At 41.8% G+C, this 16,771-nt stretch overlaps 1 protein-coding gene across 1 annotated transcript; it reads right to left on the bottom strand.

Moving 5' to 3' along the window:
• Positions 1 to 8,607: 8,607 nt before the first annotated feature.
• Positions 8,608 to 16,152, bottom strand: LOC135055595 (keratin, type I cytoskeletal 17-like). The gene is made up of 8 exons (XM_063959830.1): positions 15,619 to 16,152; positions 13,694 to 13,776; positions 13,117 to 13,273; positions 12,504 to 12,665; positions 12,282 to 12,407; positions 11,965 to 12,185; positions 10,884 to 10,900; positions 8,608 to 9,077 (listed from the first exon to the last, which is right to left on the bottom strand). The coding sequence occupies exons 1-8, from the start codon at positions 16,105 to 16,107 to the stop codon at positions 8,983 to 8,985; spliced, it is 1,350 nt and encodes a 449-aa protein (XP_063815900.1). The 5' UTR covers positions 16,108 to 16,152; the 3' UTR covers positions 8,608 to 8,982.
• Positions 16,153 to 16,771: the final 619 nt, after the last annotated feature.

Here is a 16,771-nt window from a genome sequence, read left to right on the forward strand (position 1 = left end):
AGTTTGTGCAAGGGCCTCCAAATTGCCTCTTTTTCCTGCCAGTATACGTACAGACTGTCTGACGTGCCTACTTGGATGCGGTCACTCATATAATCCTCCACCATTCTTTCAATGGGGAGAGAATCATATGCAGTGACAGTAGACGACATGTCCGTAATCGTTGGCAGTTCCTTCAGTCCGGACCAGATGTCAGCATCAGCAGTCGCTCCAGACTGCCCTGCATCACCGCCAGCGGGTGGGGTCGGAATTCTGAGCCTTTTCCTCGCATCCCCAGTTGCGGGAGAATGTGAAGGAGGAGATGTTGACAGGTCGCGTTCCGCTTGACTTGACAATTTTCTCACCAGCAGTTCTTTGAACCCCTGCAGACTTGTGTCTGCCGGAAAGAGAGATACAACGTAGGTTTTAAATCTAGGATCGAGCACGGTGGCCAAAATGTAGTGCTCTGATTTCAACAGATTGACCACCCGTGAATCCTTGTTAAGCGAATTAAGGGCTCCATCCACAAGTCCCACATGCCTAGCGGAATCGCTCTGTGTTAGCTCCTCCTTCAATGTCTCCAGCTTCTTCTGCAAAAGCCTGATGAGGGGAATGACCTGACTCAGGCTGGCAGTGTCTGAACTGACTTCACGTGTGGCAAGTTCAAAAGGTTGCAGAACCTTGCACAACGTTGAAATCATTTTCCACTGCGCTTGAGACAGGTGCATTCCATCTCCTATATCGTGCTCAGTTGTATAGGCTTGAATGGCCTTTTGCTGCTCCTCCAACCTCTGAAGCATATAGAGGGTTGAATTCCACCTCGTTACCACTTCTTGCTTCAGATGATGGCAGGGCAGGTTCAGGCGTTTTTGGTGTTGCTCCAGTCTTCTGTACGTGGTGCCTGTACGCCGAAAGTGTCCCGCAATTCTTCTGGCCACCGACAGCATCTCTTGCACGCCCCTCTCGTTTTTTAAATAATTCTGCACCACCAAATTCAAGGTATGTGCAAAACATGGGACGTGATGGAATTTGCCCATATTTAATGCACACACAATATTGCTGGCGTTGTCCAATGCCACAAATCCACAGGAGAGTCCAATTGGGGTAAGCCATTCTGCGATGATCTTCCTCAGTTGCCGTAAGAGGTTTTTAGCTGTGTGCGTATTCTGGAAAGCGGTGATACAAAGCGTAGCCTGCCTAGGAAAGAGTTGGCGTTTGCGAGATGCTGCTACTGGTGCCGCCGCTGCTGTTCTTGCGGCGGGAGTCCATACATCTACCCAGTGGGCTGTCACAGTCATATAGTCCTGAGTCTGCCCTGCTCCACTTGTCCACATGTCCGTGGTTAAGTGGACATTGGGTACAACTGCATTTTTTAGGACACTGGTGAGTCTTTTTCTGAGGTCTGTGTACATTTTCGGTATCGCCTGCCTAGAGAAATGGAACCTAGATGGTATTTGGTACCGGGGACACAGTACCTCCAACAAGTCTCTAGTTGGCTCTGCAGTAATGATGGATACCGGAACCACGTTTCTCACCGCCCAGGATGCCAAGGCCTCAGTTATCCGCTTTGCAGCAGGATGACTGCTGTGATATTTCATCTTCCTCGCAAAGGACTGTTGGACAGTCAATTGCTTGGTGGAAGTAGTAAAAGTGGTCTTACGACTTCCCCTCTGGGATGACCATCGACTCCCAGCAGCAACAACAGCAGCGCCAGCAGCAGTAGGCGTTACACGCAAGGATGCATCGGAGGTATCCCAGGCAGGAGAGGACTCGTCAGAATTGCCAGTGACATGGCCTGCAGGACTATTGGCATTCCTGGGGAAGGAGGAAATTGACACTGAGGGAGTTGGTGGGGTGGTTTGCGTGAGCTTGGTTACAAGAGGAAGGGATTTACTGGTCAGTGGACTGCTTCCGCTGTCGCCCAAAGTTTTTGAACTTGTCACTGACTTATGATGAATGCGCTGCAGGTGACGTATAAGGGAGGATGTTCTGAGGTGGTTAACGTCCTTACCCCTACTTATTACAGCTTGACAAAGGCAACACACGGCTTGACAAATGTTGTCCGCATTTCTGTTGAAATACTTCCACACTGAAGAGCTGATTTTTTTGGTATTTTCACCAGGCATGTCAATGGCCATATTCCTCCCACGGACAACAGGTGTCTCCCCGGGTGCCTGACTTAAACAAACCACCTCACCATCAGAATCCTCCTGGTCAATTTCCTCCCCAGCGCCAGCAACACCCATATCCTCCTCATCCTGGTGTACTTCAACACTGACATCTTCAATCTGACTATCAGGAACTGGACTGCGGGTGCTCCTTCCAGCAATTGCAGGGGGCGTGCAAATGGTGGAAGGCGCATGCTCTTCACGTCCAGTGTTGGGAAGGTCAGGCATCGCAACCGACACAATTGGACTCTCCTTGTGGATTTGTGATTTCGAAGAACGCACAGTTCTTTGCTGTGCTTTTGCAAGCTTAAGTCTTTTCATTTTTCTAGCGAGAGGCTGAGTGCTTCCATCCTCATGTGAAGCTGAACCACTAGCCATGAACATAGGCCAGGGCCTCAGCCGTTCCTTGCCACTCCGTGTGGTAAATGGCATATTGGCAAGTTTACGCTTCTCCTCCGACGATTTTATTTTAGATTTTTGAGTCCTTTTTTTACTGATATTTGGTGTTTTGGATTTTACATGCTCTGTACTATGACATTGGGCATCGGCCTTGGCAGACGACGTTGATGGCATTTCATCGTCTCGGCCATGACTAGTGGCAGCAGCTTCAGCACGAGGTGGAAGTGGATCTTGATCTTTCCCTATTTTTGGAACCTCAACATTTTTGTTCTCAATATTTTAATAGGCACAACTAAAAGGCACCTCAGGTAAACAATGGAGATGGATGGATACTAGTATACTTATGGATGACGAGCGACTGCCGACACAGAGATAGCTACAGCCGTGGACTACCGTACTGCGTCTGCTAGTATAGACTGGATGATAATGATATAAAATATATATATATATCACTACTGCAGGACAGGTGTATATTGTATAATGACGGACCTGCTGGACACTGTCAGCACTGCAGACTCCTAAACTACTAGTATGAAGAAGATAGAAAAAAAAAAAAACACCACAGGTAGGTATACAATTATGGACGAGCGACTGCCGACACAGAGGTAGCTACAGCCGTGGACTACCGTACTGCGTCTGCTAGTATAGACTGGATGATAATGATATAAAAAATATATATATATCACTACTGCAGGACAGGTATATATTGTATAATGACGGACCTGCTGGACACTGTCAGCACTGCAGACTCCTAAACTACTAGTATGAAGAAGATAGAAAAAAAAAAAACCACCGCAGGTAAGTATACAATTATGGACGAGCGACTGCTGACACAGAGGTAGCTACAGCCGTGGACTACCGTACTGCGTCTGCTAGTATAGACTGGATGATAATGATATAAAATATATATATATATATCACTACTGCAGGACAGGTGCATATTGTATAATGACGGACCTGCTGGACACTGTCAGCACTGCAGACTCCTAAACTACTAGTATGAAGAAGATAGAAAAAAAAAAAAACACCACAGGTAGGTATACAATTATGGACGAGCGACTGCCGACACAGAGGTAGCTACAGCCGTGGACTACCGTACTGCGTCTGCTAGTATAGACTGGATGATAATGATATAAAAAATATATATATATCACTACTGCAGGACAGGTATATATTGTATAATGACGGACCTGCTGGACACTGTCAGCACTGCAGACTCCTAAACTACTAGTATGAAGAAGATAGAAAAAAAAAAAACCACCACAGGTAAGTATACAATTATGGACGAGCGACTGCCGACACAGAGGTAGCTACAGCCGTGGACAACCGTACTGCGTCTGCTAGTATAGACTGGATGATAATGATATAAAAAAATATATATATATCACTACTGCAGGACAGGTATATATTGTATAATGACGGACCTGCTGGACACTGTCAGCACTGCAGACTCCTAAACTACTAGTATGAAGAAGATAGAAAAAAAAAAAACACCACAGGTAGGTATACAATTATGGACGAGCGACTGCCGACACAGAGGTAGCTACAGCCGTGGACTACCGTACTGCGTCTGCTAGTATAGACTGGATGATAATGATATAAAAAATATATATATATATCACTACTGCAGGACAGGTGTATATTGTATAATGACGGACCTGCTGGACACTGTCAGCACTGCAGACTCCTAAACTACTAGTATGAAGAAGATAGAAAAAAAAACCCACCACAGGTAGGTATACAATTATGGACGAGCGACTGCCGACACAGAGGTAGCTACAGCCGTGGACTACCGTACTGCGTCTGCTAGTATAGACTGGATGATAATGATATAAAAAATATATATATATCACTACTGCAGGACAGGTATATATTGTATAATGACGGACCTGCTGGACACTGTCAGCACTGCAGACTCCTAAACTACTAGTATGAAGAAGATAGAAAAAAAAAAAACCACCACAGGTAGGTATACAATTATGGACGAGCGACTGCCGACACAGAGGTAGCTACAGCCGTGGACTACCGTACTGCGTCTGCTAGTATAGACTGGATGATAATGATATAAAAAATATATATATATCACTACTGCAGGACAGGTATATATTGTATAATGACGGACCTGCTGGACACTGTCAGCACTGCAGACTCCTAAACTACTAGTATGAAGAAGATAGAAAATAAAAAAAACCACCACAGGTAGGTATACAATTATGGACGAGCGACTGCCGACACAGAGGTAGCTACAGCCGTGGACTACCGTACTGCGTCTGCTAGTATAGACTGGATGATAATGATATAAAAAATATATATATATCACTACTGCAGGACAGGTATATATTGTATAATGACGGACCTGCTGGACACTGTCAGCACTGCAGACTCCTAAACTACTAGTATGAAGAAGATAGAAAAAAAAACCACCACAGGTAGGTATACAATTATGGACGAGCGACTGCCGACACAGAGGTAGCTACAGCCGTGGACTACCGTACTGCGTCTGCTAGTATAGACTGGATGATAATGATATAAAAAATATATATATATATCACTACTGCAGGACAGGTATATATTGTATAATGACGGACCTGCTGGACACTGTCAGCACTGCAGACTCCTAAACTACTAGTATGAAGAAGATAGGAAAAAAAAAAACCACCACAGGTAGGTATACAATTATGGACGAGCGACTGCCGACACAGAGGTAGCTACAGCCGTGGACTACCGTACTGCGTCTGCTAGTATAGACTGGATGATAATGATATAAAAAAAATATATATATCACTACTGCAGGACAGGTATATATTGTATAATGACGGACCTGCTGGACACTGTCAGCACTGCAGACTCCTAAACTACTAGTATGAAGAAGATAGAAAAAAAAAAACCACCACAGGTAGGTATACAATTATGGACGAGCGACTGCCGACACAGAGGTAGCTACAGCCGTGGACTACCGTACTGCGTCTGCTAGTATAGACTGGATGATAATGATATAAAAAATATATATATATCACTACTGCAGGACAGGTATATATTGTATAATGACGGACCTGCTGGACACTGTCAGCACTGCAGACTCCTAAACTACTAGTATGAAGAAGATAGAAAAAAAAAAAACACCACAGGTAGGTATACAATTATGGACGAGCGACTGCCGACACAGAGGTAGCTACAGCCGTGGACTACCGTACTGCGTCTGCTAGTATAGACTGGATGATAATGATATAAAAAATATATATATATATCACTACTGCAGGACAGGTATATATTGTATAATGACGGACCTGCTGGACACTGTCAGCACTGCAGACTCCTAAACTACTAGTATGAAGAAGATAGAAAAAAAAAAAACCACCACAGGTAAGTATACAATTATGGACGAGCGACTGCCGACACAGAGGTAGCTACAGCCGTGGACTACCGTACTGCGTCTGCTAGTATAGACTGGATGATAATGATATAAAAAATATATATATATCACTACTGCAGGACAGGTATATATTGTATAATGACGGACCTGCTGGACACTGTCAGCACTGCAGACTCCTAAACTACTAGTATGAAGACGATAGAAATATAATGAATGACGGACCTGCTGGACACTGTCAGCAGAATGCGTTTATAGAATTAAAAAAAAAAACACCACACGAGTGTTTAACTTTTTCAGGCAGACAATATACTGGTGGTCACTGCTGGTCAGTCACACTGGCACTCTGGCAGCAAAAGTGTGCACTGTTAAATATGTACTCCTGCTATAACTGCTCCCCAGTCTCCCCCACAATTAAGCTGTGTGAGCAGTGAGCACTACTCAGCACAGTCAGATATACATAGATGATATTATCATGCAGCACACTGAGGCTGAGCACAGATATGGTATGTGACTGTGTATCGTTTTTTTTCAGGCAGAGAACGGATTATATTAAATAATAAATAAAACTGGTGGTCACCACTAGTATAACTATCAGCAAAACTCTGCACTCTCTGAGTACTCCTAATGCTCCAGTAAATCAAGTGTCTCACTCTCTATCTAAACGGAGAGGACACCAGCCACGTCCTCTCCCTATCAATCTCAATGCACGTGTGAAAATGGCGGCGACGCGCGGCTCCTTATATAGAATCCGAGTCTCGCGATAGAATACGAGCCTCGCGAGAATCCGACAGCGGGATGATGACTTTCGGGCGCGCTCGGGTTAGCCGAGCAAGGCGGGAAGATCCGAGTCTGCCTCGGACCCGTGTAAAAAGCGTGAAGTTCGGGGGGGTTCGGATTCCGAGGAACCGAACCCGCTCATCTCTAACTTCAACCACTGCGCAGCCCTGTGAAGCAGCAACGATAACTACTTTGCCACAATGATACCTACTTGTTGCAATGACTGTTAGCAAACTTAATAAGTTGCTTTCTAATGATTCTAAATACAGTATGTAATTGTATTACATAAGTATATAACAATAACTGTTGAGGACAATAGCTAGAACTTTACATTTTGGTGAGAAAATTAATTCTCATCAATCCAGTGCATCGTTAACATCTTATTGGTTTCAGACCTAAATATTTAGAAATTAATAAGGGGTCTAATTTTGTGATGTTGAACATTTCATTTGAAGATTAAAGTGTATAATAATGATCATGGAAAATATGATATGACTTTGTGGCAGTGCTAGCTCTACCATTAGGCAACTTTAGGTGGCTGCCTAGGGGCGCTGACCACTGGAGGGCACCACTGAATTCATCCAGAAAAAAACTGAAGGATGTCGCTGTATGTGAGTCAGTAATGAACTTACAGATGGGGGTAGAGTTACCATCTCATCCCTTTCATGCTGGACACATATTAATTACACAAGTTCTGTGGCTGATTAAAACCAGGTGAAATGGAGTCTTGAAGTCAGCCAGCTACAGAAGCTGTGTAATTAATTAATATGTGTACAGAATTAAAGGGATGAGGTGGTAACCCTAGATGGGGGATGGAACACAATAAGGAGCATACAAATATATTTATGTCTATGTGTATATATTATATACACATACAATTAAAGGGATGTAGTTGGCACAGTGATCAGAATGCTGACACCGGATTCCCAACAGCCGGCATCCTGAATGTTAGTATGTTGGGGAGAGTTAGGCTGCCGGGATGGAGGGTTAGGGTAAGGGGTAAGATTAATTTATTTCATTCAAAATGTAGGTATTATGGTGGTCGGATGCTGCTGGCGGTATTCTGACTGGTGGAATCTTGTACCCAACCCCAATTAAATATCCCAATCAAACCCCATATACGGTATTATACAGTATATAAAGAATAGATGGCACTCAAGGACTTTTAAAGTGAAAGTATATTGTGACAAAGTAACAAAATGTTGCAGGGGTTGGCAGGTTATGGGGCGCTAGGCTGAAGTTTTGCCTAGGGTGCAAAGAAACCTTGCACTGGCCATGCCTGCTGGACTGATTTGCACATTTAACTAGATAGAGGGCCTAAAAGGGAGGAACCCTTTAAATAGGAAAATAACAGCATAAAGTTTCTAGGAGCCTCTCATGACACAGTGTCCTAAGAATTATGAGTAAACAGGAGTGGCAAAGGCCTGGGCCTCATGGGGGGCCTGGCTGGGGCCTGGGTCAGGTGCAGAGGGGGGCAAGTATCCCCCTTTGCAGCTCACAGCACCACTTACCAACACCACGCAGATAATTTAACATTTTTCCCCAGGGGTGGCTGGGCTATACCTAATGTATTTGGTCATACCCACTTCAGTGCCCACACCGTGTGGCTGTCTCAATGGCCCATGTGAGTAAATATGTCCTAAATTAACTGTGACCCTTATATCCTTTTCCTGCAAACACCCATCCTTCAAGCAGGTAGGTTGCAAAAGTTGTAAAGACCAAATAAATAGAATAATTTGTGCTCTGCCTCTTCAGCTGAACTAAACATATGCCAAGCTTGTCTAAAGGCTAAAGACAACCCATTTTTGTAGGGTTTATTTCATTTGTTGAATTATTTAAGCAATATTACTTTTGAGCAATACAGGAGTATAAAATAATACAAAATGACAGATTACTTAAAATGCATGAGAAAGCTGATAACTTTATTAGAACAGAATAAACAAGATCTTAAGAAGTAGCACAAAGAACTGTATTATTGGATACCGGAAACACAGGAATTACATTGGTATCAATAACTTAAAATGATTAATCCAGCACAAAATACCATTGATTGATCATATCTCAGAATTTCTTATTGGTTGCTCAAAAGAGAGATGTTATTATACCACAGGATTAGCCAGCCTGTGGCTCTCCAAGATTTGTGGAGCTACAAACCAGAACATGTCTTGTCACCTGGAGCTGGGATGCCACAGGTGGCTTACCGCTGACTGTTGGTGAGCATTTTACATTAGACATGTTATTATATGTAAGTCAATGATACTCTGTGCTGAGTTTGGAGACTGTTTTAGGTTATTTCTCTCTGTGAACTTGCTCCTTTGTTGAAACGACCTGTCCATCAACTGTTTCCTGAATGATGGTGCGGTACTGGCGGACGGTTTTAGGACCTATAAATGTAGAAGTATGGTTTATTAGACTTTCTGTAAAGTGTAAAATACAGGTTTTACATTAAAAACTATTGTTTATTGTGAAAATAAATGAGCACATGCAAGAACAAAACATGATTATTTATTGTGGAAATAATTTGCATATCTCGAATTGCATAAACTGATATTTAATTTCTATGTGAATATAATTATATGTTTTGTGTTTTGTCCAAATGAATGATTATGCAATATTATCCCGAGAACAGATCATGTGACAGCCTGACAAGGAAGTGTTACCAGGACATTCTATAAACAATGAATTTAGTGTGTGAAGTGTTCTGAAGCTCATTGCATCTCCCATTTTTGTCAGGTACTTATTTTACAGCTAAGCACCATATGTACATATTTTTGAATAGTATATCTATATGACCGTAAGGGCAGCATAATACCCAGGCCTGCAGTCTTCCCATCTTATCACTGGTAGAATATATTATTAAATTATATGATTAAAATAATAGCATTAACATAATTTACACAGATTATACATGGGAGTTTGGGCCTAAGGGACTTTCTAGAGATGGGGCCAGCAAAAGTCTATGGGAACAAGTAAAACCTTATATCCAGGCCAGACAAGAGTACTTGCCACCTTTACATAATGGAGGCAAGGATCCTAAGAGTTACACAAATAGTCATGGGCATGGAGTATATGAATTCTATAGGAAACAGTGAGATCTGACAGACACTTCCTGAGGACTATGCATTTTAACATTATAGTTATTAAAATGGCAGACATCCAGAGGCGGATTGGGCATAGGGTTTACAGGGAAGATTCCCGGTGGGCCGACGCACCCGTGGGGCCTGTTTTGTTTGAGGACATGTGGTCCTTTTTATAGACATAATGAATAAGATGCAAAATAATTTGCATATATGAAAAATTACTTTGCCACTTAGCCTGTGATTGCAGATGCTCTAGTGTATGCTCTGTCTGCCTGCTTGGTTGACATATAAGATTGAGTGAATAGTGATTGGGATACGGTTGGTGTAATAAGCAAGAAAATATATCTTTCTAAAGAATGATATAGTTTCCTAAATTCTGAAGGTGCATCGTATAATGTGCTCATAATATTTCATTTTATTTCTTTTTGACTTCCCCCTTGATGCTGGACATGCCCACTATCTGGAAAGTCTTGGGGGGAGGGTGCTGCTGCCATGGCCCATGGCTAGACCTTACACCTCTAGTGCTGCCCATGTGGGGCCACTAGTACAAATTTTTCCAGGGCCGCTTTTTGTTCCCAATCCGCCCCTGCAGACATCACTGTATTTACATGACAATTGCAATTTTAAGGCAAACAATGTAAGGTGAGAGGAGATGGTGCCATCACTTGGCATCACTTGCATCAATGGGGGTTACTGAAAATTATGCAATCCCATGCAGTAACAACATAGTGGAACAGATGGCACTACGGCTCTTTAAAGGTAGGCTTACCATACTATCCTTTTAAACTGGAACACACATGTATTACACAGGTTTTGTAGCCGATTAAAACCAGGTGAATTTCAGGATTGAAGTCAGCCAGCTACAGAAGCTGTGTAATTAATAAGTGTCCCGGTTTAAAGGGTTTAAAGAAATAGTATGGTAAGCCTATTTAAAGTTACACAAATTGCATATATTATTCAAAAAGTGCCAAACGTTACATAATGATTCCATAAAGGAGGTAGTTAGCAATTAGAACTGTGTTTAGAGTGCATTTTTCTTTTTGTTGCTCAATGTGTTTTCCATCTATCCTGTGTTACTAATTAAAAAAATATAATAAGGAATGTACTTACTTTCTTTGTATGGAATGCTGTTGGGAAAAGAAGAAAAAAAATCAATAGGTGAACCAAAAATTCAGATACAATATGTATTTGCTATTTTTATAGATTCCTTCATACAGCGACTGCAAAAGGAAACATACAGTGACACCAGCACATACCGCATCCTTCCTTTACTATGAGGGTTGGGTATGGGTGACCGGCGTCGGGATCCGGGGGAGTAAAATGCCGGTTCAGGGGGTGGGCACAATGAAGCCCCTTGTCGTGGACACCCACGAGTGGTAATAGTCCCTGTTAGTCGGCATGCCGACTGTTGGGATTTAGAGGGTGCGGGATGTAGCCGTCGGTATTGTGACTGGCGGTCTCTACAGCGCTGGTCACATAACTACATCCCTGCTATGGGACTAGTGCATATTGATGGCTGCCCTCATCTACTAGCAGTACAATGTGTTTATATTGTATAGTGCCAATCACTACAACGTTTGTAGCCATGACAGAAATGTTATGCCAAGAAACTAAGGGCAGGGCCATAACTAGGGTTGTGTGAGTGGCGCCATCGCACAGGGCGCAGGGCCCTGGGGGCAACACCGCCACTGCTCCATGACATCTGCATTTGGCTTGCAGGGTGCCTGGAATGGCAAACATCAGCTAGTAGCACTACTGCAGAGCCACACGAAGCATCCAAGGGGAACTCTGGGCTGACACCCTGCAGTCTGCGGAGCCACACAAAGTATTCTTAGGATGCGCCAGGCAGAGCTCTATTTACCAGAACCAGTGGCCATGCCCCCTAGGTGGGACATCATGATATCCCAAGCTTAGGGGGCGTGGGGAGCCCAAGGCACACTGTCATCCTGTTATGGCACTGACCAAGGGATAGCTGTATTGGCTCATATATGGTTCAAAGATTCTCTTATGTATAGTGTAATGGTGCTATTATCAAATTACCTAAAAATAACAACAACATTTTACAACATTTTGGGTCAAAGAAAGTCAGATATTCCTTGTACAAGTAGCACCAGAGAGCCCATTTAGGCTCAGGGAAAGCCAATGGATTTTCATGTATTTTTTGTGGTCAATATTTGATTTTTTTACTTACTTAACATCTTCTCCCTCCAGGAGACGTCTGTAGGTGGCGATTTCCTGTTCCAGTCGGGTCTTCACATCCATGAGTATTTTGTATTCGTAGCTCTGGCGTTCCATATCTGACCGTAACTCAGCAAGTTGACCTTCAACACTACTGATCAAGTCCTGTATCTGAGAGAGCTGGACGCAGTACCGGCCTTCTGTCTCTGCCAGAGTGCCTTCCAATGCTGATTTCTGCAATGGAGAAAGAGTCAGTAATGTTTAGTCCGATATTATATTTGAATGTTATTTGTGTTACAGATGAAGAGTAATTTGGAGAAGAAGCCTTACCATACTTAGTTGTGTCTGCAGCTCAATCTCTAAGCTTTGGAAGGTACGTTTAAGGTCAGTTATTTCTGTTTTGCTGGACTGGATCTGTTCACTGTGGCTTGCAACTTCTCTGCTCAGTTCTTCTGTCTTTTAGGATGATAAAGATGGAGTATGTTGCTGGACATGAGTGCAACCTACACAAAACCATAACACACACACCAAAAGAGCACTATTTTGACATACCTGCTTGAAGTACCAGGCTTCGACTTCCCTGCGGTTCTTGTCGGCCATGTCTTCATATTGCTGTCTCATATCGGTCAAGATCTTATTAAGATCAACAGCTGGGGCAGCGTCCATCTCCACATTAACATGTCCACCGGTTTGTCCTCGGAGAGCATTTACTTCCTGCAGAACAGATTTGCATAATTTGCTATCTAGCAGAGGACTGAGACATTACAGTATTATGCCATAATTTCACCATAGCCATATCATTTGTCACATCATTGTGTTTGTTGAAAGGACAATCAAAGAAACTTGACATTACAGTGTTAAATGTTTTGCTAACTGTTCCACATCAGACTACATGGATTATCAATTTACATTTATTCAACTTTAAGTCATTCATAGTCTAATACTGAGCTATAATTGTTTTCCTAACTAGAATACATAAACAATGTAAACCTCTAGCACTATACACGTTATAAGTTGTTTCACACATATATATGTAGTCTTATGACTTTATGATGGTTTATACATTATATATCTTCAGCTCTTGACTTTAACATTTGGACATCTTCCACCTACAGATGTATTTAATTATATGAAATACCTGGATGACAAACTATGATTTGCCTACCTCCTCATGGTTTTTCTTCAGGTAGGCCAACTCTTCCTTCAAGCTCTCAATCTGGATCTCCAGGTCTGACCTAACTAAGGTCAATTCATCCAGGACTCTGCGCAGGCCATTGATGTCACCCTCCACATTCATACGGAGGGATAGTTCAGTCTCATACCTTGTTGAAAGAAGAAATATTTAACTGAATAGATCTTATGGGATTTATATAATTCAGCACACTAAGCATTGGTTAGACTAGACCAGTAAAATATATATTTTATAAATGTGTTTATTTTTCAACACTGTGGACATGTTCAATGAGTTATGTGCGGCATGCCTTGTAATGAATGGAAATTCTAATCAAAACATATTCTAGCCTTCTGTGTACAGCTCTGTCTAATATATTGTAATTAGAGATGTGCGGGTTTGGATTTACTTGGTTCTTAGTGCAAAAATTAATGCAAGTTCCGATTTATCTGGATTTTTCTTATTGGCTATCCAAAACACATGACATCCAAGAGCCAATAAGATTCCGTTTTGAGATCCAGGTAAATCCGAATCCGTATATCTCTAATTGTAATTAGGCTGAAGTACTTACTTGGTTCTGAAGTCATCAGCAGCCAATTTGGCATTATCAATCTGCAAAAGAGTGCTGGCATTGTCCAAAGTGGCATGTAGGATCTAAGTAGGAAAAAAAAAAACAGAATTAAAATAAATAATGAGCAATTATGGCACTTTACATAAACCATGAAGATAAAAATAATAAATAAAAACTATAATAGACACAAATTGGCTATTTATATAGATCTGAATTGCATATCAAGTATGTTTATATCATAGGAAGCCACAGTATGTTCAGCATATCATGGGCGTAATAGATTGCAGAATGTGCTAAAATAATGTCCCAAATAAAGCACAATAATGATATAGTGATAGTAATATATAAGATAGGCAGAAAGAAAAACCTAAAACTAAGAAAAGAATATTGTATTCACTATGTTTTACCAGATTTCATATTTAACACAAGAATGTTGGGGGTCATTCCGAGTTGTTCGCTCGCAAGCGGATTTTAGCAGATTTGCTCATGCTAAGCCGCCGCCTACTGGGAGTAAATCTTAGCATCTTAAAATTGCGAACGATGTATTCGCAATATTGCGATTACACACCTCGTAGCAGTTTCTGAGTAGCTTCAGACTTACTCGGCATCTGCGATCATTTCAGTGCTTGTCGTTCCTGGTTTGACGTCACAAACACACCCAGCGTTCGCCCAGACACATTCCCCCGTTTCTCCGGCCACTCCTGCGTTTTTTCCGGAAACTGTAGCGTTTTTTCCCACACGCCCATAAAACGGCCTGTTTCCGCCCAGTAACACCCATTTCCTGTCAATCACATTACGATTGCCAGAACGATGAAAAAGCCGTGAGTAAAAATCCTAACTGCATAGCACATTTACTTGGCGCAGTCGCAGTGCGGACATTGCGCATGCGCATTAAGCGGAAAATCGCTGCGATGCGAAGATTTTTACCGAGCGAACAACTCGGAATGACCCCCGTTATTCACAGCAGAGCCCTTCAATATAAGACGTGGGTGTGTCATCCAGTAGCATCCATCTTTATAAAGTACCACACAGTTATTGCTGTATCTTTGTAGGAGTGATTTATTATCTGTATTCAGTCCTACAGCCACTTGCAAATAATTCATTTTTCATATAATCTATAGTACTGTCTATAAATTCACCTTTATTTATATAATAAATTATTTATAGCCAATTGTTAAACTGACACATTTATATCATGCCATTATTACATCATCATCATCATGAGTCAGAGATATGAGGATGTCACTAATGATGTGGTTTGCAGTGACCTCCACCTTTTTTTATGAAAGGGTCCAGCCACTGTTGCATGATATAATCATTCTAGTAGTATGATGGTTTAGCAAATGTAGGACACTGTCCATCAAATCTTAGTCATCATTCATTCAAGTTATCACCATTGCTGTATATTTATCTGAGAACATATTGACAGATACAGCATGATATGATATGATATATGATATGATATGATGTGTAACAGTGTAAGTGTCAATTCCCAACTTCAATATGAATAGATTACACATAAAACGGTAGTCTTGTCCTTGTTTTATTACTTATATGCCCATCTACTGTACTAAGTATAGAATTTAAGAATAATACTAAATTTTGAACTGTCTCAAATAAACCATACACACTGTCTAAATATGCTACTTACATATAATGATATAATGGTTTCCATTTATACACTATTATACTATGCTAAATTAGTTGTACGGTATGAGTATTTATAGTACATTTTCTAGCAGTTATTTCAACATTTATAAGTTAGCAAATGAGCAGAGAATGAAACAAATATAAAGCAAAATAACTGGTCAGTGTAGTATTTCTATACTATGCATGACAGGAATGCAAATGTATAACAGTACAGGGATGCATATGAAGCTATATAAGCAAGCACCTGTTACTACAATTACCTAAACATCTCTTACCTTGTTACGAAGATCCTCAATAACTTTGTAATACTGGCTGTAGTCACGAGATGGGCTTGGTCCTTGCTTCTCATACCATTCTCGAATCTGAATCTCCAACTGGGAGTTTGCTTTCTCCAGGGAGTGCACCTTGTCAAGGTACGAGGCCAGACGGTCATTCAGGTTCTGCATGGTCTCCTTCTCACCTCCATTCAGAAGACCTTCTCCAGCACCATGTCCACCTCCAAAGCCATAACCATAGCTAGATGTGAAGCTTCCACCTACGCCAGAACCTAGACCACCATATCCACCACCAAAGCTACTACCTAGACCACTGACACCAGAGGAAACTACTCTTGAGATGGAGATATTTTTACCGCCACTGCCTCCATGGATGCTGGGTGCCCTGTGACTAGCCATAGACAACCTGCTTGAGCCACCACCAATGCCACCTGATCCCAGGCCACTTGAGGATCCTGTAGAGATCTGCCTGATACTGTATGATGACATGATGTAATTGCAAAGCCTGTCTTTCTAAGTGTTACCTGTGATGTTATAGATCAGTGCAGGAAACACAGACTTTCCATTCCGTTCTTTATACTGGGGGAAGTGGGTGTGACTTTCACACACAGGTTGGTCATCAGCTTTGATTTGCGTGCCAACATTTGTTAGAGAAGCGGGATTCATGATTACCTCATAAGTTTGGGTGAATAACGCAGAAATGTCTCATCTCATTTCCCCCCTCCCTGTCTCTTCTTCCCTTAAACCTTCTTACACAAAGTGCTTTCACTCATCCAGCAATAGGTATTCTGTGTTTGCTGCATTAGTTCCTAAAACAAAAGGTCTGATTCACATTGAGTCAGGGAGGTTCCTCTCCTGAGGCTATGCTTTTGACATTCCTGTACACTTAACCAGGTAATAAATATGGTTGCCCCTCCCTATTCTGGAAAGTTTAGGAACTAACTTGAAATCAGAGCTTGTGTTGTTCCAGACAACAATTGATGCCTCCATCTTTTATTTCATTAACCCGTTAGCTGAACGCACGTCAGTAGGCAAGCATCAATAGCTAAATAATTTACAACAGCTAAAGTTCAGAAAAAAAAGAGAAGGATCGGTTTACTATAAGATTATATAGGATTAACATTTAAACATTGTATGACAGAATAGCCACAGT

Source organism: Pseudophryne corroboree, chromosome 3 (assembly GCF_028390025.1).
Source record: "Pseudophryne corroboree isolate aPseCor3 chromosome 3, aPseCor3.hap2, whole genome shotgun sequence".
In the NCBI taxonomy this organism is placed as follows: domain Eukaryota; kingdom Metazoa; phylum Chordata; class Amphibia; order Anura; family Myobatrachidae; genus Pseudophryne; species Pseudophryne corroboree.

Bases quoted from the DNA above. Each gene is read 5' to 3' on its own strand.
- LOC135055595 (XM_063959830.1), bottom strand. From the start codon at position 16,107: ATGTCATCATACAGTATCAGGCAGATCTCTACAGGATCCTCAAGTGGC. The intron at 13,777-15,618 runs GTAAGAGATGTT...TTTCCTACTTAG, and splicing joins TTGAGGATCTTCGTAACAAG to ATCCTACATGCCACTTTGGA. The intron at 12,186-12,281 runs GTAAGGCTTCTT...TCTCCATTGCAG, and splicing joins TGCAGACACAACTAAGTATG to AAATCAGCATTGGAAGGCAC.